Source organism: Orcinus orca, chromosome 9 (genome assembly GCF_937001465.1).
Source record: "Orcinus orca chromosome 9, mOrcOrc1.1, whole genome shotgun sequence".
In the NCBI taxonomy this organism is placed as follows: Eukaryota; Metazoa; Chordata; class Mammalia; order Artiodactyla; family Delphinidae; genus Orcinus; species Orcinus orca.
Window position 1 is genome coordinate 96,937,192 of NC_064567.1, and position 24,674 is coordinate 96,961,865.

Here is a 24,674-nt window from a genome sequence, read left to right on the forward strand (position 1 = left end):
CGATGGGGAGTCTTCGGTGCGAAGAGACCCTTGAGCTTGGTGCCTTATTACGTTCATCGCCTCCACGGGATCCCAGAAGTGACTCTTCAGAGTCCTCTCCCCTTAAATACATCGCCTGAAGCACTGGAAAAATCAACGTGGGGGCCATTCTTGTGTGTTTCTGAATCTTCCTTTGCTTTCTCTGTATTTTTCTGTCCTCTCCATCTCCTCTCAAGTATCTTCCTTTCCCACTTTCTTCAAAAAATCACTTTCTTAAGAAAAAATATTTATTTTTACTGAAGTATAGTTGATTTACAATGTTGTGTTAGTTTCAGGTGTACAGCACAGTGATTCACTTATACGTACATATATATCTACTTTTTTCACATTCGTTTTCCACATAGGTTATTATAAAACAATATTGAGTAGGGTTCCATGTGCTATACATTAGGTCCTTGTTGATTATCTGTTTTATATATAGTAGTGTGTATATGTTAATCCCAAACTCCCAGTTTATCCCTCCCCCCCTTCTCCTTTGGTACCCATAAGTTTGTTTTCTATGTCTGTGGGACTATTGCTGTTTTGTAAATAAGTTCATTTGTATTATTTTTTTATTTTATTTTTTTTGTGTTACGCGGGCCTCTCACTGCTGTGGCCTCTCCTGCTGCGGAGCACAGGCTCCGGACGCGCAGGCTCAGCGGCCATGGCTCACGGGCCCAGCCGCTCTGCGGCACGTGGGATCCTCCCGGACCGGGGCACGAACCCATGTCCCCTGCATCGGCAGGCGGATTCCCAACTACTGCGCCACCAGGGAAGCCCCATTTGTATTATTTTTTAAGATTCCACATGTAAGCGATATCATGTGATATTTGTCTTTCTCTGTCTGACTGATTTAGTATGCTAATCTCTAGGTCCAGCCATGTTGCTGCAAATGACATTACTTCATTCTTTTTTATGGCTGAGTAATAGGCCATTGTATATATGTTCCACATCTTTTTTTTTAAATTTAATTTTATTTATTTTTTTATACAGAAGGTTTTTGTTAGTTATCGATTTTATACATATTACTGTATACATGTCAATCCCAATCTCCCAATTCATCCCACCTCCACCACCCGCTCCCCCACCCCGCTTTCCCGTCTTGGTGACCATACGTTTGTTCTCTACTTCTGTGTCTCTATTTCTGCCTTGCAAACTGGTTCATCTGTACCGGTTTTCTAGATTCCACATATATGTGTTAATATCTGCTATTTGTTTTTCCCTTTCTGACTTACTTCACTCTGTATGACAGTCCTTGGGTCCATCCACGTCTCTACAAATGACCCAATTTCGTTCCTTTTTATGGCTGAGTAAATTCCATTGTATATATGTACCACATCTTCTTTATCCATTCATCTATTGATGGGCATTTAGGTTGCTTCCATGACCCGGCTATTGTAAATAGTACTGCAGTGAACATTAGGGTGCATTTTGAATTATGGTTTTCTCTGGGTGTATGCCCAGTAGTGGGATTGCTGGGTCATATGGTAGGTCTAGTTTTAGTTTTTTAAGGAACCTCCATAGTGTTCTCCATAGTGGCTGTATCAATTTACATTCCCACCAACAGTGCAAGAGGGTTACCTTTTCTCCGCACCCTCTCCAGCATTTATTGTTTGTAGATTTTTTGATGATGGCCATTCTAACTGGTGTGAGGTGATACCTCATTGTAGTTTTGATTTGCATTTCTCTAATAATTGGTGATGTTGAGCAGCTTTTCATGTGCTTCTTGGCCATCTGTATGTCTTCTTTGGAGAAATGTTTATTTAGGGCTTCTGCCCATTTTTTGATTGGGTTGTTTGTTTTTTTAATATTGAGCTGCATGAGCTGTTTATATATTTTGGAGATTAATCCTTTGTCCTTTGATTCATTTGCAAATATTTTCTCCCATTCTGAGGGTTGTCTTTTCGTCTTGTTTATAGTTTCCTTTGCTGTGCAAAAGCTTTTAAGTTTAACTAGGTCCCATTTGTTTATTTTTGTTTTTATTTCCATTACTCTAGGAGGTGGGTCAAAAAAGATCTTTCTGAGCCTGCGCGTCCGGAGCCTGTGCTCCGCAATGGGAGAGGCCACAGCAGTGAGAGGCCGGTGTACCGCAAAAAAAAAAAAAAAAAAAAAAAAAAAAAAATCTTTCTGTGATTTATGTCAAAGAGTGTTCTTCCTATGTTTTCCTCTAAGAGTTTTATAGTGTCCGGTCTTACATTTAGGTCTTTAATCCATTTGGAGTTTATTTTTATGTATGATGTTAGGGAGTGTTCTAATTTCATTCTTTTACATGTACCTGTCCAGTTTTCCCAGCACCACTTATTGAAGAGACTGTTTTTTCTCCATTGTATATCCTTGCCTCCTTTGTCATAGATTAGTTGACCATAGGTGCGTGGGTTTATCTCTGAGCTTTCTATCCTGTTCCATTGATCTGTATTTGTGTTTTTGTGCCAGTACCATATTGTCTTGATGACTGTAGCTTTGTAGTATAGTCTGAAGTCAGGGAGTCTGATTCCTCCAGCTCCATTTTTTTCCCTCAAGATTGATTTGGCTATTTGGAGTCATTTTTGTCTCTGCACAAATTTTAAGATTTTTTGTTCTAGTTCTGTAAAAATTGCCATTGGTAATTTGATAAGGATTGCATTGAATCTGTGGATTGCTTTGGGTAGTATAGTCATTTTCACCATATTGATTCTTCCAGTTGAAGAACATGGTATATCTCTCCATCTGTTTGTGTCATCTTTGATTTCTTTCATCAGTGTCTTATAGTTTTCTGAGTACAGGTCTTTTACCTCCTTAGGTAGGTTTATCCCTAGGTATTTTGTTCTTTTTGTTGCACTGGTGAATGGGATTATTTCCTTAATTTCTCTTTCTGATTTTTTATTGTTAGTGTATAGGAATGCAAGAGATTTCTGTGCATTAATTTTGTATCCTGCAACTTTACCAAATTCATTGATTAGCTCTAATAGTTTTCTGGTGGCATCTTTAGGATTCTCTATGTATAGTATCATGTCACCTGCAAACAGTGACAGTTTTACTTCTTCTTTTCCAATTTGTATTTCTTTTATTTCTTTTTCTTCTCTGATTGCCGTGGCTAGCTAGGACTTCCAAAACTATGTTGAATAATAGTGGCAAGAGTGGACATCCTTGTCTTGTTCCTGATCTTAGAGGAAATGCTTTCAGTTTTTCACCAATTGAGAATGATGTTAGCTGTGGGTTTGTCACATATGGCCTTTATTTGTTGAGGTCGGTTCCCTTTATGCCCACTTTCTGGAGAGTTTTTATCATAAATGTATGTTGAATTTTGTCAAAACCTTTTCCTGCATCTATTGAGATGATCATATGGTTTTTATTCTTCAGTCTGTTAATATGGCATATCACATTGGTGGATTTGCATATATTGAAGAATCCTTGCATGCCTGGGATAAATCCCAATTGATCATGTTGTATGATCCTTTTAATGTGTTGTTGGATTCTGTTTGCTGGTATTTTGTTGAGGATTTTTGCATCTGTATTCATCGGTGATATTGGTGTGTAATTTTCTTTTTTTGTAGTATCTTTGTCTGGTTTTGGTATCAGAGTGATGGTGGCCTCATAGAATGAGTTTTGGAATGTTCCTTCCTCTGCAATTTTTTTCAAGGGTTTGAGGAGGGTGGGTGTTAGCTCTTTTCTAAATGTTTGGTAGAATTCAACTGTGAAGCCATCTGGTCCTGGACTTCGGTGTGTTGGAAGATTTTTAACCACAGTTTCAATGTCATTACTTGTGATTGGTCTGTTCATATTTTCTATTACTTCCTGGTTCAGTCTTGGAAGGTTATACCTTTCTAAGAATTTGTCCATTTCTTCCAGGTTGTCCATTTTATTGGCATAGAGCTGCTTGTAGTCTCTTATGATGCTTTGTATTTCTGCGGTGTTCGTTGTAACTTCTTTTTCATTTCTAATTTTATTGATTTGAGTCCTCTCCCTCTTTTTCTTGACGAGTTTGGCTAAAGGTTTATCAATTTTGTTTATCTTCTCGAAGAACCAGCTTTTAGTTTTATTTATCTTTGCTATTGTTTTCTTTGTTTCTATTTCATTTATTTCTGCTCTGATCTTTATGATTTCTTTCCTTCTACTAAGTTTGGGTTTTGTTTGTTCTTCTTTCTCTGGTTCCTTTAGGTATAAGGTTAGATTGTTTATTTGAGATTTTTCTTGTTTCTTGAGGTAGGCTTGTATAGCTATAAACGTCCCTCTTAGAACTGCTTTTGCTGCATCCCATAGGTTTTGGATCGTCGTGTCTTCGTTGTCATTTGTCTCTAGGTATTTTTTGACTTCCTCTTTGATTTCTTCAGTGATCTCTTGGTTATTTAGTAACGTATTGTTTAGTCTCCATGCATTTGTGTTTTTCACCTTTTTTTCCCTTGTAATTGATTTCTAATATCATAGTGTAGTGGTCGGAAAAGATGCTTGATATGATTTCATTTTTCTTAAATTTACCGAGGCTTGATTTGTGACCCAAAATGTGATCTATCCTGGAGAATGTTGCATGTGCACTTGAGAGGAAAGTGTAATCTGCTATTTTCAGATCAATGTCCTATAAATATCATTTAAATCTGTTTGGTCTATTGTGTCATTTAAAGCTTCTGTTTCCTTATTAATTTTCTGTCTGGATGATCTGTCCATTGGTGTAAGTGAGGTGTTAAAATCCCCCACTATTGTTGTGTTACTGCCGATTTCCTCTTTTATAGCTGTTAGCAGTTGCCTTATGTATTGAGGTGCTCCTGTGTTGGGTGCATATATATTTATAATTGTTATATCCTTCTTGGATCGATCCCTTGATCATTATGTAGTGTCCTTTCTTGTCTCTTGTAACATTCTTTACTTTAAAGTCTATTTTATCTGGTATGAGTATTGCTACTCCAGCTTTTTTTTGATTTCCTTTTGCATGGAACATCTTTTTCCATCCCCTCACTTTCAGTCTGTATATGTCCCTAGGTCTGAAGTGGGTCTCTTGTAGACAGCATATATATGGGTCTTGTTTTTGTATCCATTCAGCAAGCCTGTGTCTTTTGTTTGGAGCATTTAATCCATTCACGTTTAAGGTAATTATTGATATTTATATTTCTAATACCATTTTCTTAATTGTTCTGGGTTTGTTTTCGTAGGTCCTTTTCTTCTCTTGTGTTTCCCACTTAGAGAATTTCCTTTAGCATTTGTTGTAGCGCTGGTTTGGTGATGCTGAATTCTCTTAGCTTTTGCTTGTCTGTAAAGCTTTTGATTTCTCCATTGAATCTGAATGAGATCCTTGCCAGGTAGAGTCATCTTGGTTGTAGTTTCTTCCCTTTCATCACTTTAAATATATCATGCCACTCCCTCCTGGTTTATAGAGTTTCTGCTGAGAAATCAGCTGTTAACCTTATGGGGGTTCCTTTGTATATTATTTGTCGTTTTTCCCTTGTGCTTTTAATAATTTTTCTTTGTGCTTAATTTTTGTCAATTTGATTACTATATGCCTCAGCGTGTTTCTCCTTGGGTTTATCCTGCCTGGGACTCTCTGTGCTTCCTGGACCTGGGTGGCTCTTTCCTTTCCCATGTTAGGGAAGTTTTTGACTATAATCTCTTCAGATATTTTCTCGGGTCCTTTCTCTCTCTCTTCTCCTTCTGGGACCCCTATAATGTGAATGTTATTGTGTTTAATGATGTCCCAGAGGTCTCTTAGGCTGTCTTCATTTCTTTTCATTCTTTTTTCTTTATTCTGTTCCACGGCAGTGAATTCCACCATTCTGTCTTCCAGGTCACTTATCCGTTCTTCTGCCTCAGTTATTCTGCTATTGATTCCTTCTAGTGTATTTTTCATTTCAGTTATTGTATTGTTCATCTCTGTTTGTTTGTTCTTTAATTCTTCTAGGTGTTTGTTAAACGTTTCTTGCATCTTCTCGATCTTTGCCTCCATTCTTTTTCTTAGGTCCTGGGTCATCTTCACTATCATTATTCTGAATTCTTTTTCTGGAAAGTTGCCTATCTCCACTTCATTTAGTTGTTTTTCTGGGGTTTTGTCTTGTTCCTTCATCTGGTACATAGTCCTCTGCCTTTTCATCTTGTCTGTCTTTCTGTGAGTGTGGTTCTTGTTACACAGGCTGCAGAATTGTACTTCTTCTTGCTTCTGCTGTCTGCTCTCTGGTGGATGAGGCTATCTAAGAGGTTTGTGCAAGTTTCCTGATGCGAGGGGCTGGTGGTGGGTAGAGCTGGGTGTTGCTCTGGTGGGCAGAGCTCCGTAAAACTTTAATCTGCTTGTCTGCTGATGGGTGGGGCTGAGTTCCCTCCTTGGTGTTTGGCCTGAGGTGACCCAGAACTGGAGCCTACAGGCTCTTTGGTGGGGCTGATGGCAGACTCTGGGAAGGCTCCTGCCAAGGAGTACTTCCCAGAACTTCTGCTGCCAGTGTCCTTTTCCCCGTGGTGAGCCACAGCTGCCCCCCGCCTCTGCAGGAGACCCTCCAACACTAGCATGTAGGCCTGGTTCAGTTTCCTATGGGGTCACTGCTCCTTCCCTTGGGTCCCGATGCACACACTACTTTGTGTGTGCCCTTCAATAGTGGAGTCTCTGTTTCCCTTGGTCGTGTCAAAGTCCTGCAGTCAAATCCCTCTAGCCTTCAAAGTCTGATTCTCTGGGAATTCCTCCTCCCCTTGCTGGACCCGCAGGTTGGGAAGCGTGACGTGGGGCTCAGAACCTTCACTCCAGTGGGTGGACTTCTGTGGTCTAAGTGTTCTCCAGTTTGTGACTCACCCACCCAGCAGTTGTGGGATTTGATTTTATTGTGATTGCGCCCCTCCTGCCGTCTCACTGCAGCTTCTCCTTTGTCTTTGGATGTGGGGTATCATTTCTGATGAGTTCCGGTATCTTCCTGTTGATGATTGTTCAGCAGTTAGTTGTGATTCCCGTGCTCTCGCAAGAGGGAGTGAATGGATGTCCTTCTACTCCGCCATCTTGAAACTGTACCACACCTTCTTTATCCATTCATCTATCAAGGGGCACTTAGGTTGCGTCCATGTCTTGGCTCTTGTAAATAGTGCTGCTGTGAACATTGGGGTGCATGTATCTTTTCAAATTATGGTTTTCTCTGGATCCGCTTTCTCTGGTTCTGTCTTGCGTTTCTTTTCTTACTCTTGCTGCCTTTCCTATAGACTACCTAGCATCTACCCTTAAAACATTTTCGAATGCTTGGTGTGCCCTCTGTCCCTCCAATGGGTCCCATCTGTTGATGGCGAGGATGCTGGCCATGGTGTGGCCACTCTTGCTGCCTGCACGTGCGGGTTCTGCAAGTGCACATCCCTCCCCCTGCAAGCACACTCCCGTCCAGGGAACACAGTGGCCAATCAAGTACTCGTGCTTGCTGCGAACCTAGCCTTCACTGCTGTACGTGTGTCACCTCTCTGCAGCTCCGAGAGCAAGGAGCTTCTCAGTCCCAGACTCACGGAAGCTCAGCGACGGGTCTGAGTTCTAACCGCCGACCTGATGTTCTTAAGCAGGAAATGTGCAAAATGGTAAATGTCACCCAATCCCATGAACCCAGCTGAGCGCTCTGTATTTTCAGGTTTCCGTCCTTATGCACATTCTCTCCCCTCATCTTCGTCATTTTGGTGTATACATAATTTTATTTTCTGCATTTTGACTTAACATTTCCCACAGGTGTATCCACTGGTGCCCTAAAGGTCACCTAAGACAGCTGCTGCTTCCTCGTCTTCATGCAGGTCTCTGCATCTGACTTTTAGACACCATGTTTTTAAAAATGTTTCTTTCTCATAAGCATCTTTATTCATATAGACTTGAAGTATCCTTGGTTACATTCTCAGGAGTGCAAATATTACAGTGTCATTTCTCTCCCTGTCCTGGGTATTTTCCAAAACATGTTGTGCTTCCTTTTATCTTATAAGTAATACTTAGTTACACCCAGCTCTGAGTAGCAGTGGTTGAGTGGGGTCCTGGGGCTGACAGGGTTGGCGTCAGAGGGAGCCTGCCAGAAATGCAGATTCTCAGGCCCGCCCAGTCCCATGGCTGGGAAAGCTGGGGTGGGCCCAGCGTTCTGGTGTGTATCCCCAGTGTTGCACGTGACCCACTTTCTCTCTCCCTCCATCCCTCCTTCCCTCTTCTCTTCCTGTTAGAACTCGGTACCCCCCGTTTACTCAGATGCCGGTTCCTTGCGCGGTGGCCACTTTTCCATGCGTGCTTACCGGTTGTGTTTCTCTGTGGAGCGCGTGTTCCGATCCTCTGCCCATTCATGCTCTGACTTTCCTGTGGGTTTGAACGAGCCGCTCACTAGGGAAAGGCTGCTGTTCCTCAAGTCTGTTCCTCTAGCTGTGCTTTTCTTTGTGTAAAACCTCAATCGTTCGCATATTCCACCGTATCAGTCATTTTCCTCTGTGGCTTCATCTGTTGCTGGGAAAGTTGAGCACACGAAATGCAGAAGTGCGGATGGGTCACCCCCGTGAGTTCCCTTGGCCTGTCCTGAGAGGGGGCGAGGCAGTATCCTGACTTGCTATATTTTTTTGATTGGAACCCACGGGTCGTATCACCGGACAACTCTCTCCCTGGGAGGCCTTGTCCCTGGCACTCAGGTTACTCCCTGCCTCTGGCTGGGACGCCTGTTTTTAGCTCAGGGAGCCCTGTCTCTTTGGGGGGCAGAAGACAAGCACTTGGGCTCAAGTGGGGCTCAGCCACCTCTTCAGGGCTCTCAAGCACCAGTAGGCACTTGGTACATCAAAGCCTGCCAGGGGACGGCCTGGCCAGGCCAGGGGAGCCTGCACATGGCCAGGCAGCTCTGCCCAACTCACACCTCTGTGTCAGTGTGAAAACCGCAGCCCCCTGAGTTGCAGGTGAGGGACGCCCTGACCATATGCGCTTGTCTGTGTTTTCATGCTTCAACTCAAGTAACAGAGCAATCCAGTTCCATAGCCGCTTCCAGAGTCTTCTCCAGGCCCTGACCCAGTAAGGCGGCACCCTAGGTGATGTGAGGGGGTATTGGTGGATACACCCTGGTTCTGGAAGGGGGTTCTGGGAGAGGATGCTGCGGACGTGGTCCAGTTCTGGGAGGGGGTGGGGTGGGGCGTCCAACTCCAGAAGGACCACTGTGTGGCGGCAGCTGTGCCCCACAGGCTTCTGGGGGGAGGCAGGGAGATGCCGGGTTTGGGCTGCAGGGGCTGGGAATGGGGTCCTTGAGCAAGGCCGAGTCAGGGAGGCGCATGAGCGGTGAGACGGGGCGGGGCATGTGCTTGGTGGTCCAGGGGTGGCGTGTAGTTTGTTGTGGCCTCAGCTGGAAGGAGATGGGAGAAGGTGAGAGGGAGGCAGGGCTTTGCCCTCGGTGGAAGGTGGCGCACCGGACCGCGTGGCGGGGCCCCTGATGTGTCTGAGCAGGACAGAGAGCTGGTCAGACGCAGGTTGGGGGGGGTCAGTGCGGAGGCAGGACTTGCCCTAGAAGCCGGGCAGGTTGTTCTTTCCTCTCTCCCCAGATGAGTGTCCACCCAGGTATGCCAAGGAGGCTTCTGCAGGCAGGAGAAGATTGTGCTTCATGACCCGAAGCAGGAGTTTCTCCGGAGCCCCCCTAGACGTCCTCTCTCTGGGATGCACCTGCAGGACAGGCCTGCGTTTGTGTGGCCACCACTGGCCGGCCAGGGTTTGCGGGAGGGGCGAGTGAGGGACCTGCTGTGAAATGCAGACACGCAACCTCAGAACCCTCGCCTGGCCCAGCTGCTGGACCCTTTTGTTCCGGGACAGGAATCAGCAGATGGAAACTGTTGAGAAGCATGGCTCCCACTGCAGAATCCCGGGCAGTAACTTAGACGGGATTCACAGGCCCTTCCCCGCTCTGTACAAATCTGATGCCAACGCTGTTCTCGCCCAGGTTGATCGGTTGCTTCTTTTTTTTCTTGAAGTATAGTTGGTTTACAATACTGGGTTAGTTTCAGGTGTACAGCAAAGTGATTCAGTTACGTAGATTTTAGGGTGCGCTTCACCTCAAACCTTGGGAAGAGTCTCTGACTGTCTTAGGTACGGATGCCACTGTGAGCTCTTACCTCTCACCCGCCTGCAGCCAGGAAGGACCCGTGGGCATTCCGTGCCTGTAATCACTGATTTTTGCAGCAACACTGAGAAGACAGTGATAATTGTGCCAGAAATTGGGAGCATCTCCTCCCCTCCCATATGGTTTAGAATTAATAGCCCTGAAGTTGCTATTTTAAAAGAAAGTCCAACTGCTTTGGCTACAAAATCTGAGTGTTTCTTTATCTCCTGCCCTGCTCCCTGCAGACACGGACAGGCGTGTTCTCCCCAGACCAGTCTCCAACAGCAAGGCCTCCTCCAACGTTTTCACAAGTGGGAATATTAGAAGCGTTCTGTCCTCCTCAGGGCAGCCCGCAGAACCAGAGGGGCTGGAGAGGATGGGCAGGGGGCCTGTCTGCTTCATTGGACACAGTCTACTTCTAGAAGGTTCTCTGCTATATTTTGAAAAAGCTACCTGAGTTGTCAGTGACCCCCTCCTCCCACCGAATCAAAACAGACAGCGGCCCCTACGCAGGGCTGCCCGACTCTGTCCTGTCCCACGGGGTTGTGGCAGAAGAGAGGAATGTGTTTGATCGGAAGGTGTTCTCTCCTCTGCGTTCTTAGATCTTTAAAACTAATTTCAGGCCCCTGTATTGCAGTTAGGCATGTAAAAACTTTGTTCCGTTTTGTAAACCCGAGAACTGGGGCTGGCCCGGAGAATTTAAATGATGTGGGAAGGCCAATAACGCAAGTGACAAAGCCGTTGGTGGCAGAGTGAGGAGAGCAGGGGCCAAAGCCCAGAATCCCCCCCAAACCAGCTGTGGCCCGCTTTCTCCCTTTACATCCTCGTGTCTCTTCAGCCACAAAAAAAGGCTCACACAGATGTTTTGGGTTGATTGATATCTGGATTGAAGTATTCCAAAGGGCTGTGAGGGGTCTTTTAACAGGACTCTTTCAGTTTCAGACAAAAGCATCAAAAATTGGTTCTTTGACACAGAAAAACTTTAGAGAGACTGACCAAGAAGAAAGAGCGGGTACGAGATGATCCAGGATGGGAAAGCACACGCCCTAGGGATAAAGCCAGGTTAAAAATAGATGAGAGGGAAACACTAAGAGGGTTTTTTTTTTTTTTTTTTTTTTGCCAGAATATTTGAAAACTTAGACAAAATGGACAAATTCCCAGAATGGTGTTAGTTACTAAAACTGATTCTAGAAGAAAAAGAAAGCCTGAAACATCCTATGATCATTAAAACGATGGACTCAGTAATGAAAAGTTTGCCAAAAAGTCATCACCAGGTCCCAGTGGTTTGACAGCTGAGTCCTACAAACGTCGAAGGTTTGTAGGATCACCCATAGGACAGAAACTCCTCTGAGTGCAGGATAACCTTGCTCATGACTCTGGAGGATGGAGCTAGGATTCCAGAATCTCAGTTATGCAGCTCAGACTGACACGCAGGGGAGCAGCCCCTGTGTCCCCAGGCTTGCGTTCATGAGTGGTGTCAGCCCCGAGGCCCTTTGCCTCTTGGTGCCCGAGTGGGTTGGGAGAGGCCCAGCTGGAATCCCTGTGGGGGTAGTCATTCGTGACTCTGCACATCTGAATGCTTGGCCCATGGCTCTGGAGACCCTGGGATGGAGGGAACCTGGTCTCAGCAAGATGTGGTGTAACTGGATGGGAGACAGAGAGCAGCAGCAGTTGGCCCCTGTGGGGAGGCCCAGCTGGAGGATGGGCGTGTCCGAGGGGCATGCTATGTGCAGGGGGGGGTGGGACGTGCATTGGAAGAGTATTTGGTTGGGGCTTTGAAGGATGTGTAGGAGTTTGCCAGGTAGGGGCTGGGAGATGGGGAGCAGTGGGTGGCATTCATAAAGCGAATGGGGGTGGGGCGCACAGGTATTACTTTCCAGTCAGGGCTGGCAGGTTGGTAAGCTGCAGCTCTGTCTTCCTACAGCTTGGTGAGAGTTGGGGTAGAGCTGGAAGGGCTGCTCCACTGGGGGGCAGGGACCACCTGGGAGCCTTAGGTGATCACAGCTCCCCACCGGGGTCTAACCCTTAGGTCTGAGCCTGTCAGAGCTGGTGATCCTAGGGAAGGGGGTGAGAGGCCTCTGAAGGTCACCCCTTAGCTCCTTGGGGGCCTCCTTTCCTGCCGTTCCCCGTAGCCCAGCCAGGGAGCCTGGGCTTGCAAGGTCCTACCCCTGAGATCGCGTCCTTGACCTGACTGCACAGGCCACTGCTCCAAAGGCCCTGATATTCCTCAAATACCATTATTAATTCGTAATTCTAAAATTACCTACAGCTGTTTACAAAGCACATCTTCAGTTGTCATCCTAACAAGGTAAATGGGACAATTTTGATTTCCCATTGTGAGGAAATTTATCAAGAGGAAGCACATTTCCTTTTCAGTGATATAGGATGGATTTTGAAAGAGGTCTGACTCATCCACAGCATCTTTTGAAACCACTATAGTTGCTATTTATTTTTAATTTAAAAAAGCCTATTGATCTATAGTTTATATATCGGTACTATTAAGTTCAATGTAAAATTCAAAACAACTAAATGTTTTTTTTGATAGTTTGAGTGTGTAACCATCACAGTAATCTAATTTTTGAATATTTTCATTGCCCCCAAAAGAAACCTGTACCCATTGGTGGTCACCCCCCATCCGCTCTTCCCAGACCTAGACGCCACTAATCTATGTTCTGTCTCTGTGGGTTTGCCTGCTCAGGACATTTCATGTAGCAATACATGGAATCACACAGTATGTGGCCTTTTGCGTCTGGCTCCTTTCACTGTGCGTACTGTTCTCAGGGTGCATCCGTGTTGTAGCGTGGGCCAGTGCTTCACTCCTGCTATAGCTGAGTAGTATTCCACTGTGTGGACGGACCACGCTGCTTATCCATTCATCCGTTGATGGACGTCTGGGTTGTTTCTTCTATTATTTTTCCAGTCTGTTTTTCAGTTGGGTTAATTTCTACTGTTTCGTCTTCAAGTTCACTGAGCTTTCCCCTGTCCTCCCCATTCTGTTGTTGTTGCCATCTGTCGAGCTTTTTATTTCAGATTTTTTTCCAGTTCTAAAATTTCCATTTGATTCTTTTTTTGTGTCTTCTGTTTCTTTGCTGAGAGTTTCTGTTTTTTTGCTTTTTCAGACATGTTTGTAGTTGTTCGTTGAATCATTCTTAGGATGACTGCTTTCAAATCTTGTCAGTTATTCTGGTTATACTGTCGTTTGGTGTCGGTGTCTGTTGACTATCTTCATTCGTTGAGATTGTTCTGGTTCTTTGTATGATGAGTGATTTCTGATTGGAACCTGGACAGTTGGGGTGTTACCTACGAGACTCTGTGTCTTCTTTGAAAGTGGGGACCACCACCCCAGTACTTCCTAGTGGGGCTGTAAGTCCAGGCTCCACACTGGGCCTCGGTTGGGGTTCATGGGGGTGGGGATACCTCCTTACTGCTGTGCAGGAGAGAGTTCTGGCTTGTGACTTGGAAGGAGCAGGAAAGCCTTTGGTCTTCACTGACTATGTGGAACAGTGTGAGAGGTGTGCCGCGTGTTACCAGATGGGGGAGGCCAAAGGCAGGGGTCCCTGCATGGCCTCTCTGACACCCCAGCCTGGGGTTGGTGCTTCCTCACAGCCTGGGGAGGATGGAGGTTTGCAGATATTTTTGGAGGTGTGCCTGGAGTGGGACCATTCTTCTACAGCAGTTTTCTCACAAGGCTGCCCCTATCCTGATCCTTTGATTAGAGAGAGCCGACTTTTGTCGGAACTTACTGCCATGCCTGTCGGCATCTCTGGGCCACCCACATGTCCAGCACTCAGTCTGGGTTATGTGAGGCAAAAAGAAAGTCCAAGGACTTATCTCCATGCCATCCCTGGTCCTGAGGTTCCTGCCACCTCCTCTCTGCCTTTCACAGCCTTGGATGACTGTTTTTTGTGTAACGTCCCGGACTTTTGGTGTACTTAGTGGGGGGAGCAGGGAAAAGGACATCTCCATCTTTCCGGAAGCAGAGCCCTCACAATTGTTGTTTAAATGTATTAAGGATAATACGTTTAAGTCCCATTTTGATAGTCAAGAAAAACACTGAGGTTTTTATATAGCCTTCATAGGACGCTGGGATATTTGATACGATCCATGTTCGTAAATCTGTCCCTTTGATTTCTGGCTTTGTATCTTATTTCACTGGTTAGAACTCATTAGCGCAGCTGTCTGCTCCTAATGTAGTGAAGGTTTCATTGCTGCCTGAGGCTTTAGGGCTGTGCTTGGAATTGGATTTCAGGTCTTATCTTTAGGATGTCAGAGCGCTACTTTGTCTTAGGTTGTTCGCTGGATTTTTTTTGTTTTTAATCGGGGATGGGTGCTTGATCTTTTCACGTGGCTGCTTCGCTCCCCGTGGGAGAGGCTGTGTGCTTCTCTCTAGTCTTGATTATTAATGTGTGTTGGCTTTAGGCACCATCACTAATCTTGTGGATGGAGTTCATGCTGGGCCCTTGGTCAGAAATAGAACCTGCAGTTAGGAACTTCATACGACAGTGGCTTACCCAAGTGAGATAACCCTTGTCTCTTACATACGTATTCCAGGGAAGGCACTTTATGGCTGACGTGGCAGATCTGATCCGTGTAGCCCTCACACCCCAGTCTCCATCCAGTTAAATGGTCTCTGCCATCGCTGGTGTGTGGCCTTCATCCTCCTGAACAACAATGGTCGGTATAGATCCAGCCATCACGACTGTATCCCCAGCAGCAGCAGAGAAGAGGGAAGAAGAACAAGCTGTCCTTAGGGAATATTCCAGAAGCTTCCACAGGACCCTTCAACTCCTATCTCCTTGGCCACATCTAGCTGCACAGGAAGCTGGGCAGTGTAGTCTTCGCTCCAGGTCTCCAAGTCCCCCAGTGAGAATAAGGGGCTGGATTGTGGTGCTGGTGGTGGAGAAGGGGTCTGGGGACAGCACTGACTCTGCCGCAGCCATCTGTCCGGCGCCCCTCGCTGCGCTGGGTGTGCACACCTGGGCCACCAGCAGCCTTCTCCTCTGTCCTCTGGGATTGGCACCTGCCTCTTCATCACCTCTTGAGTCTGGGGCCGGTCAGTGTCCCTCTGCCTTTTCAGTCCTTCCTTCCCTCCTGGTGGCTGCCTCGGTTTCCCTGTTCTAACTCCACATGGTGCCGGGCAGCCGAGGTGATGGAGAGACCAAGAGTGGGGCGGGCTCCCTTCCGCAGGGGCCCCCGGGGGGAGGCTGTGGCTCGCTCAGGGAGAGCGGTCGGTTCCAAGGCTGTGAGACGGGGCATGTGCAGATCCCCGACGGTGCAGGAAGGGGTGAGACGGGCGCCGGGGAAGCACAGTTTCGCTTGTTTGTTTTGGCTTGGTCAGCACCTGACTGGTTTTCCAGGGGCAGGTGACAGATTGTAAAGATGCAGGAGACAAGAGAGCGAAGCCGTGAAGAGCTGTCACCGGAGGTGCTGGGAGGCGTGGTACCAAGTAGGGACCCCTGAGGGTCAGCCAGGGCCTGAGATGTTCGTCCCCTTCTCAGAGCACCCTGCTGAGGAAGTTGGTGTGATTTTCGCCCTGACAGACGGGATGGGATTGTGACTAACTGCTCCGAGAGGCAGAGCCAGGATGTGAGGCCAGGCAGCTGTCTTGCAGGCCCTGGGACTCGCCTTTTCCCCGACACCTCTGTGCAGGGCTCTGGGGTGCAGGGGCCCAGGGTTGTAGACGCCCACGACACTGGGGCTGCGGGAGAGGGCACAGCTGCCCTGTGTGTTCCCAGGGCCCTTCCTGGGCGGCCTGCCCTGTCGTCCAGCTGCTTTTGTTTTCCCACCTTGCATCTCAGGGCGGTGACAGTCTCTGGAAGCTTCCAGGTGGTCCTTTGATGGTGGTCCGAGTGAGCCCCCTGCCGAGTTCCCTCCACCTCAGGACAGCCGGCCACCTGCAGAGGCTCCTCTCCATGGGCCGCGCTCGGGCTTGTGCCCAGAGGCCCCTCTGCTAAGGAATGGCCGACGTCCTCCCATGCAGGCTCAGGTCACACACCAGCTCCCGTGCCCTGGGCAGTGGGGCTTTCCGTCCCTGAGGCTGTCCCCGAACACACGCTCGGACCAGCGCTTCTGTCTCAGAGGGTCCTCTCCCCGTGTGGCCATGGACAGCTGCGCTCTTGCGATGTCCCTCCTGAGTGTGGAGGTCTGTCCAGCCTGGAGCCGCGTGGGGACCACAGTGGGTGGGGCCCCCAGCATAGACACGGGCCTCGCTCAGGACGCAGGGCCCCGGCCACAGCCTGGCTTGCCTGGGCAAACACGCTCCACTCCACCTGGCGTCTGGCGGGCCTGGGCCTGGCCTCCCTCCTCAGAAGTGTATGTGGGGATGCGTCGCCTGGGGAGACTCTTCCAGTGCATCAGAAACATTCTCCCATCTTAAAATAAATGTGTCACCTGGAGCCAAGGCGGAGAAGCCCTGACACCCGCACCCCAGGCCGGGAGGCGGGCGGGGCTTTTAGGGTCTGTGACTGTCGCCCTACTGCTGCTCTGGTTGTCCTTCAGAGGGTGTCACGCAGAGGAGCGTGTGCCCCCGGTCAGGGATGTGGCCTCACACTGCAGGGTGGACCTGCGGTCTAGGAGGGTCTCAGGGCCTGGTGGCTGCCCCCAGACCCTGCTCCGGGTGGGCCATGCCAGGCATCCACGTGGCCCCGTCGGAGCCTCCTCCATTGACCGGACAGGCCGGGGCCGAGGGGCTGTGGGCCCAGCCTGGGGGCTGCTGGAGGGAGGGAGGGGCTTCCTGTGCCCCCTCCCTGCCCCATGTTCACCCTTGTAAGTAAGATGTCCTACCTGATTCCAAGCAGGATCTAAATTCCGATCTTTTGTTTTCTTTCTGAAGCAGAGTGGGAGGGAGGGGCTGTGAAAGGGATTGAGGGAGGAGTGGGGCCTCAGTCCAAGTGTCTAGAACACGGTTTCTCAGATACAGTGTGGCCAGTGGGTCTGAGGCCAGGGGCGGATCCACAAGGAGGAGTGGAGGCCAGAGGAGGAAACCGAGGTCCCAGAGGGCGACAGCGTCCCCAGGGTGGCACGGCTCCTGTGGATAAGCCCAGACATTTGCTCCATCCTCTGGTGGGGACGGTGGGGGGAGGAAATGTTTGTCTCCCGCAGATCGGGGGAAATCAGAAGACAAGACCGGGAGGAAATGCCACAGTGCGTCCAAAGCCACTCATCTCCGTGTGAACACGGGTCCCGTCTGTTGGGGCACAGGTGCTTTCGCAGCCCACCTCGAGGTCCCTGCTGGGGCCGCGCTGGACAGGTCTGCTCGGCGGCAGCGACACTCCCTCCCCGTGACCCGCTGCTCACTGAAGCTGGGGCTCACGGGCGGGCCGGGTGTTCTGGAGGCGATGCTGGTGCCTGTGCAGTGCTCTGGGCGCGGGTTCCCTGTGCGGTGACAGCCCAGGCCTGCTCACGACCCACCTGGGGCTGGGAGGGTCCGTGGGACTGGACCACGTGCCGGCCACGTGTGAGGAGGGTCCGAGGCCCCTCGTGGAGGGCAGCTTCCCGGCACCAAGGTCACTGGGCTGGGGGTGTCCAGGAATCGTCGGGGGAGCTGCCGTGTCACGTGGGCCTGTCTCTCCTGTCCAGGAGCGGCTGCTCATGAGTCTCCTGCCCCGGAACGTCGCCATGGAGATGAAGGAGGACTTCCTGAAGCCCCCCGAGAGGATTTTCCACAAGATCTACATCCAGCGGCACGACAACGTGAGGTAGGGCTGGCACTGGCCTGGCCCTGCGATGGGCCTAGGGAGCACAGGTGGGAGGGGATGGAGGTGGGGGGGGGTATGGAGGTGGGGGGAATGGAGGTGGGGGGTATGGAGGTGGGGGTATGGAGGTGGGGGGTATGGAGGTAGGGGGTATGGAGGTGGGGGTATGGAGGTGGGGGGGATGGAGGTAGGGGGGATGGAGGTGGGGGGTATGGAGGTGGGGGGGTGGGGGTGGGGGGAATGGAGGTGGGGGGTATGGAGGTGGGGGGGATGGAGGTGGGGGGGATGGAGGTGGGGGGGAAGGAGGTGGGGGGGATGGAGGTGGGGGGATAGAGGTGGGGGGTATGGAGGCGGGGGGTATGGAGGCAGGGGGTATGGAGGTGGGAGGTATGGAGGTGGGGGGTATGGAGGTGGGGGGATGGAGGTAGGGGGTATGGAGGTGGGGGTAGAGGTGGGGGGGATGGAGGTAGGGGGTATGGAGGTGGGGGGCTATGGAGGTGGGAGGGGATGGAGGTGGGGGTGATGGAGGTGGGGGGGATGGAGGAGGTGGGCAGAGGGTGCTAGTTTAAGGGAAGGAGGGAGCAGGTGTGGGTTAGGAGCCCAGGGGAGCACTTGCCCAGCAGGGAAGCAGCTCCCACAAGGGGGGTGTGTTGGCTTCTCGGGTGATGCATTTCACAGCTGCCCTTTCCCATTTTCTCATTTCTCCACCTTCTATTTCCTGTGTTGGCTAGAAAGGGTGGGAGCTCTGTTCCTAAGCCAGGTTTGGGCAGTGGCCGTTGGGCTGGGAATTTGCCTGCATCAGGTTAATAACTGAGCATTGTTCTAGTTGGTGCCGGGCTCTGGGGTAGGCGGTCTTCTCACTCTGTTCATCTCATGGCAGCCCCAGGAGCTAGGGATTGTTATTCCCATTTTATAGGTGAGGAAACTGAGCCCTTGGAGTGAATCAACTTTCCCTGGACACTCTGAGGTTTGCTTGTTTGTTTTTAAAGATTCTGTTAAAAAGCAATGAATTGTATTAAGTCATGCATTCCCTTTTAAAGTACCTGGAATAGATAACAGTGTTGCTTGTCTGGGAATCATATTGATACTTTACATAAGTGTCACTCAGGCAGGAGATGGCGGTTTGAAGGACCCCCTCTCATCCTGGAGACTTGTGCTCCACTGCTTACTGCTTGTACTCAAGTTCCAAGCAGTCTGCCTCTCTCAGCATTTTTTTTTTTTTTTTTTTTTTTGCGGTACGCGGGCCTCTCACTGTTGTGGCCTCTCCCGTTGCGGAGCACAGGCTCCGGATGCGCAGGCTCAGCGGCCATGGCTCACGGGCCCAGCCGCTCCGCGGCACGTGGGATCTTCCCGGACCGGGGCACGAGCCCACGTCCCCTGCATCGGCAGGCGGACTCTCAACCCCTGCGCCACCAGGGAAGCCCTCGCTCAGCTTTTGATAAGTCATTATATGGTTCTCACTCATCTTAGTTTCCACGTGCTATTTGCGCTTCTGAATCAATCCCCTCTTCTTTCTTCTTCCTTCTCACCTCCCTCCCTCCCTCATTCCTTCCTTGTGTGTCTGGATAGTCCCTGGGGAGGACTGCTGCAGCCTGGCTGCATACGCGAAGTGGGTGTTGTGCCTTCCCGCAGAATCCCCGGCTTCCCATGTCATTGCTTCCCTGTGCTCTGTCCCTCCCGCCTGTGAGCTTTCTTCCCCGGATGCTGAGCTCCTGAGGACAGGGACCTGGGGTGTAAGAGATCCTTCACGCATGTTTGCCTGCGTGCGTGGGGGACGTTGGGTGCTTCGGGGGTGACGTTTCCCACAGGTAGTGGAGGAGGACAGGCAGGGCAAGCCCTGGGGGCTTTCCTAGCATGGGGGTGAGCAATGCTCAGTCGGTTTTTGAGGAACGAAGTGAACGGGCAGAGGCTGAGAAGCCCGTGGATAGAGGAAGGCCTGTGAATGCATGGCTAGTTATAGAGAAGGAAGAAAACACAGTGGCTCCTCAGAGATGTAAATAAGCCTGAATTTTATACCAAGACAGAGGGGAAAAAAATCGGTGTTGTCTACCTCCGCCCACTCTTGCAATCCCTTTTCTTAGCTTCTCAGTATCAGTGACACTTCTCTACCCTAGACACCCAGGTTTTACTCATTCATTCATTCATAACACACGTGTGCATCCCCCTTGCTCTGTGCTCGGTGCTGTGGGTGTATAAGCTGGGCCTGCATCCTTCAGTCCCTCACAGTCTCAGTGGGCAAAGCTGCCCTGCAGATAGAGGATTATAACTGGACGTTCGGCTCGTCATGGGGTGAACACAGCGTCTTTCCAAGCTGGGGCAGGGCGTGGTTGACATGGTGGGGTGAGGGCCTCGTCAGGGAGAAGCTTCTCTGAGATGTGGGTTCCTGGCCCCTGCCTGTGAGGTGGGTCGCTACTCTCTGGCATGAGGTGTTATTGAAAATGCAGAACTGAGTTAAGACCTGGCATCAGGAATTTTAAGATATGAACACAATTGTGTAAAAAGAACAAACCACTTTCATTCCACATCACTTTCTTCATTTAAACTGGAGATGCATGTTTAAGTCTCACAAACCCCTCCAGTGTACCATGTGTGTGATTTCCCAAGTCTCACAGCTGAGGGTGCTTTTGGCTGTAGGCGACAAAAGTTGGCCATGCAGTGTCTTCAAGAGCGAGGGGCTCTCTTTCCCCTGGGGTGAGAGGTCCAGAAGTGGCACCTGGCCCTGGTCCGGCAGCTCCGTGATCAGGCCCCATGGCCTCTCCCAAGTGGGTTCCGTGGAACACCTCGTCCTGAGATAGGCCCCTGATCCCATCTCCCTCGTCCCTCACATGTGGGAGGGTCAGGGTGCTTGGAGGACTCGTCAGGAACCCCAGCCTCTCCCAAACGTACGGCTTGGGGAGGTTCTCCATTGTCCTACAAGTTCTCTGCCCTGCTTTGGTCCTCATTACTTAAGCCTTTTAAAGTCTTTCTAGCATCCAGGATGCCGGCTGTGTGCTATGGGTGGGCACTGACTTGTTTAGACTGACCCAGGTACTGTAGTAAACGGACGCCCCGCATATAAGAGGGGTTGCCCCCCCCCCCCCATAGCCGACTGAGGGGTGACCCTGCGCGCAGCACAGGACTCCCGTGAGGCTCTGACGGGGCCTGGGCCTCAGTCGCCTGCATCACCTGTAGGAGGTGTGGAGGAGGGCTGCTCATTCCTTAAGAGCACATCACTTCTGCTCACCTGCCACCAGCCACGGCCCCGTCACAGGGCCACCCTGGGAAAAGGGACAGGCCTAGTGGGCGTTGAGCTACTCCCCTGTGTCTGGGGGACGCCGAGTATATAGACAGCATGCGGTGGTCACTGCTGCTCCCCTGTGTCCTGGGAGGAGCTCTGAGTGGCTCCAGCATTTCCTCCTTCTATGACCAAAGAGTCCCCCGGCTTCTCCCAGCCTCAGTCTCCTCACCTGTGACACGAGAACAGCAGAGCCTTCCTTTTCCGCTGCTTGAGGAATCAGCAGGGGGCTCTAGTTTCAGGTGACGTGCGAAGGTAACGTCCGTCTGAGTGGCAGGAGCCTGTCCGTCTGTCGGCGGAGGAGGGCAACGGGCACCCCTTTGTCTTGCAGCATCCTCTTTGCAGACATCGTGGGCTTCACGGGCTTGGCGTCGCAGTGCACGGCCCAGGAGCTGGTGAAACTCCTCAATGAGCTCTTCGGCAAGTTTGACGAGCTGGCCACGGTAAGCGCAGCCTCTCCCTTTGTCCGGAGGTTCACTTGAGTTGCTCCTGGGGTGACGATGTGCCAGGTGGATCCCCGTGTTGGAGATGTGACCTAGGCTGGTTGGGACGCGGTGTTCGCCCGTTGTTCCAGCCTCACTGCTCGCTGGTTCCTTCCCTGGGACCTGAGCGCTACCTTTGCAGACAGGACGGCGCTGCACCAGCACAGGCAGCGCCTCCAGTGAGGGGCCCCGGCAGCACGAGGCACCGGCTGAGCTGCGTGGTCTTGCGCGCAGGCCGCCCTCCACCTTCTGTCCTGTGGCACGTGTCGCTTGGGCTGGCCTTGGTGGAGGACTCTTCGGAGCAGGCCTGTGCTGCCCTTTTCCGGGCCCGCTGCCTGCGCTTGAAACTTGCCTGCTGGGGGTCAGCTGGTGACGTGTCAGGATGCCCGGCCCCCTTGCTCGCTGTGGGCTGAGCGCCAGGGTTTTGAAGTCTTCCTGGAACAGGTCACATCTAAGGCCGGCAGAGGTCAAGCCGAGGCTAACGGCCTCGCTTGCAGCATATGCAGGCCTGGGACCCCGACACCCACCTGCCCTGTCCTGCCAGGACATGGGGGAGACACAAGGACATGGACAAGTGCACCTTCTCCTTCAGCCTTGCTCGAGGTGGAAACAGAGGCCCCTGAGTGGGTGGTTATGAGACGGAGGGAGGGAGGGAGGGAGGGGTCGGCCAGCAGATTCTGTCGAGGTCAGACTCCTTCTCAGAGGAGGTGACAGTTAAAGCTCTTGGAAGGAAGAGTGAACGTCCCCTCAGTGAACAGGGTGAAGAGAGGACCCCTGGCTGGGCCTGGCTTATGCAGTGGCCAGGAGTCCTGAGGGACGCTGGGTGGCGGGTACCGCGTGGGCCGCAGACTCGGACCGGCCTCTGGGCAGGACACAGAACACCAGGCCCCGGCCTTTGCTCTTGCCTTGCAGGAAGAGCGAGCAGCGGTCACACTGCCTGTGATGTCGTTTTGCTGGGCATGGAGCTGCCTGTCCTCGAGGCCCTGGCAGCCTTTGTCTGCGCGGCCACTGGCCTTGCTCCCGGGAGCGAGGCTGAGGTCTGTGCAAACACATGCCGCCTCGCCTTCCTGGGAGAAGGCCTCCCGGGCGTCCTCCCGCGGACAGGGCTGCATAGAAGAGGCGGGGAGGGCGTGAGCGTGGCCTGTGCCCGGGCCTCCAGCACCTTTTGCCTTTGGGTCAGGATGTGTGTTTTGTCCGATGCAGGGGGTGACTGGCGGCCGGGGGCTCTCACAGTGCTGCTTGGGAGCTTTCTCAGGCCTGCTGCTTCCTCCCCCCTCACCAGGAAGCTTCTGGACCAGGGTCCCACTCGGCCCACCAGGGCTTCTTTTCTGAGCATCTGCTGCTGACGGGAGGGCCTGTGCTCTTTGCCTCCTCGTCCGATTCTGTCTTCCCAGCAGCTTGAGGTCAGCATCATGGTCCCCGAAGGATCAGGGCCAAGTTTGGTCAGTGATTCGTGGTGAGCAGTGCCGCCTGCCCCTCTGCTGTCCTTGGGAGACCCCCTTGCTCCAGGTCTCTCAGGACATAACCTGCTTCCCAGCCGCCCAGGAAGTCTTTACGGATTTTCCGCTGGTCCTGTGTCAGATACCTGATTTGCAAATATTTTCTTCCCCACTTTGGCCTGTTTGTTCATTTGCTGACAGTGTTGTATAAAGGGCAGAGATTTTAGTTTTTATGCAGCCCGGTGATCACTTTCTTCTTTTGTGGGTGTAGCGTTCCCAGAGGTGGGCAGTCCGATGGCCGGCCCCACCTGTGCTGTGTTCTACTGGAACAGACGCAGGGCCTACCCCGTCCAGGGGCTGGAGAGATGGGCCTCCCTGGGTGGGAGAGCACGGGCGGAGATGGTGCCCCGGGAACACCCAGGTCTTCGTTCTCAGGATGAAATGTGTGATCTGGGGGCTCCCTGTCCTGTCCTCTTCCTTCCTAGAATACAAACTCCCATCTGTCGCTTTGCCAGTTTCTTGTTTTAAATCAGCTGCAGGTGTGAGTGTCACCTTGAGTTCCAGGCCTGTGCCCTCACCCTGGCCCTGGGGGCACCTCTCGGGCCCATGTCCCAGCTGTGACATCCATTGCCCCTTTCTGTCGGCACTGCACCCAGGGTGCACATGGCAGGGTGTCCAATGGGCCTTCTGGGGCATCACACGTTCCCTCAGAATGTCTCAGTGTTCCATGTGTTTCCTCAGATTGTTACAATTTGCCTTTTTTTGTTGTTAAATTTATCCCTAGGTATGTCATTCTTTTTGATGCAGTTGTAAATGGGATTATTTTCTTAATTTTAGTTTCTACTAGTTCGTTATTAGTATATAGAAATGTGACAGATTTCTGTATATTGATTTTGTATCCTGCAACTTCACCGATATCATTTATTAGTTCTAACAGTTTTTTGATACAGTCTTTAGCGTTTTCTGTATATAATATTATGACATTTGCAAATAGAGACAGTTTTACTTGTTTTCCGATTTGGATGGCTTTTATTTCTTTTTCTTGTCTAACTGTTCTGGTTAGGACTTCAACACTATGTTGAATAAATGTGGTGAGAGTGGGCATCCTTGTCTTGTTCCTGATCTCAGAGGAAAAGCTTTCAGCTTTCCACCAGTGAGTATGATGGTAGCTGTGGGCTTGTCATACATGGCCTTTATTATGTTGAGGTAGGTTCCATCTATACCCACTTTGTTAGACTTTTTATCATGAAAGGATGTTGAATTTTATCAAATACCTTTTTTGCATCTATTGAGATTGCTATATGATTTTTATTCTTTATTTTGTTAATGTGTTTGTATCACATTGATTCGTGTATGTTGAACCATCCCTGGAATAAATCCCACTTGATCGTGCTGTGTGATCCTTTTAATGTATTGTTAAATTCGATTTGCTGAAATTTTGTTGAGGATTTTTGCATCTATGTTCATCAGGGATATTGGATAATTTTCTTCTTTTGTGCCATCCTTGCAGGATAATACTGGCCTTGTAAAATGAATTTGGAGGTGCTCCTTCCTCTTCTGTTTTCTTTTAGAGTTTGAGAAGGATTGGTATTAATTCTTCTTTGAACGTTTGGTAGAATTTGCCAGTGAAATCGTCTGGTCCAGGGCTTTCCTGTATTGGGAGTTTTTGATTACTGATGCAGTCTGTTCAGATTTTATATTTTTTCGTGATTGAATCGGTAGGTTGTATATTTCTAGGAATTTATCCATTTCTT

At 50.2% G+C, this 24,674-nt stretch overlaps 1 protein-coding gene across 3 annotated transcripts in view; it reads left to right on the plus strand.

Annotated features, from left to right (window-relative positions):
- Positions 1-24,674, plus strand: part of ADCY1 (adenylate cyclase 1) — a 125,781-nt gene that overhangs the window by 22,386 nt on the left and 78,721 nt on the right. For all 3 annotated transcript variants that reach the window (XR_007479120.1, XM_012537851.3, XM_049714660.1), the window contains exons 3-4: positions 17,610-17,728; positions 21,331-21,442. Coding sequence is in view for 2 of the 3 variants with exons in the window: in XM_012537851.3 (XP_012393305.2) it covers positions 17,610-17,728; positions 21,331-21,442 (231 nt within the window). In the remaining variant the exon portion in view is untranslated. The remainder of the gene's footprint in view (positions 1-17,609; positions 17,729-21,330; positions 21,443-24,674) is intronic.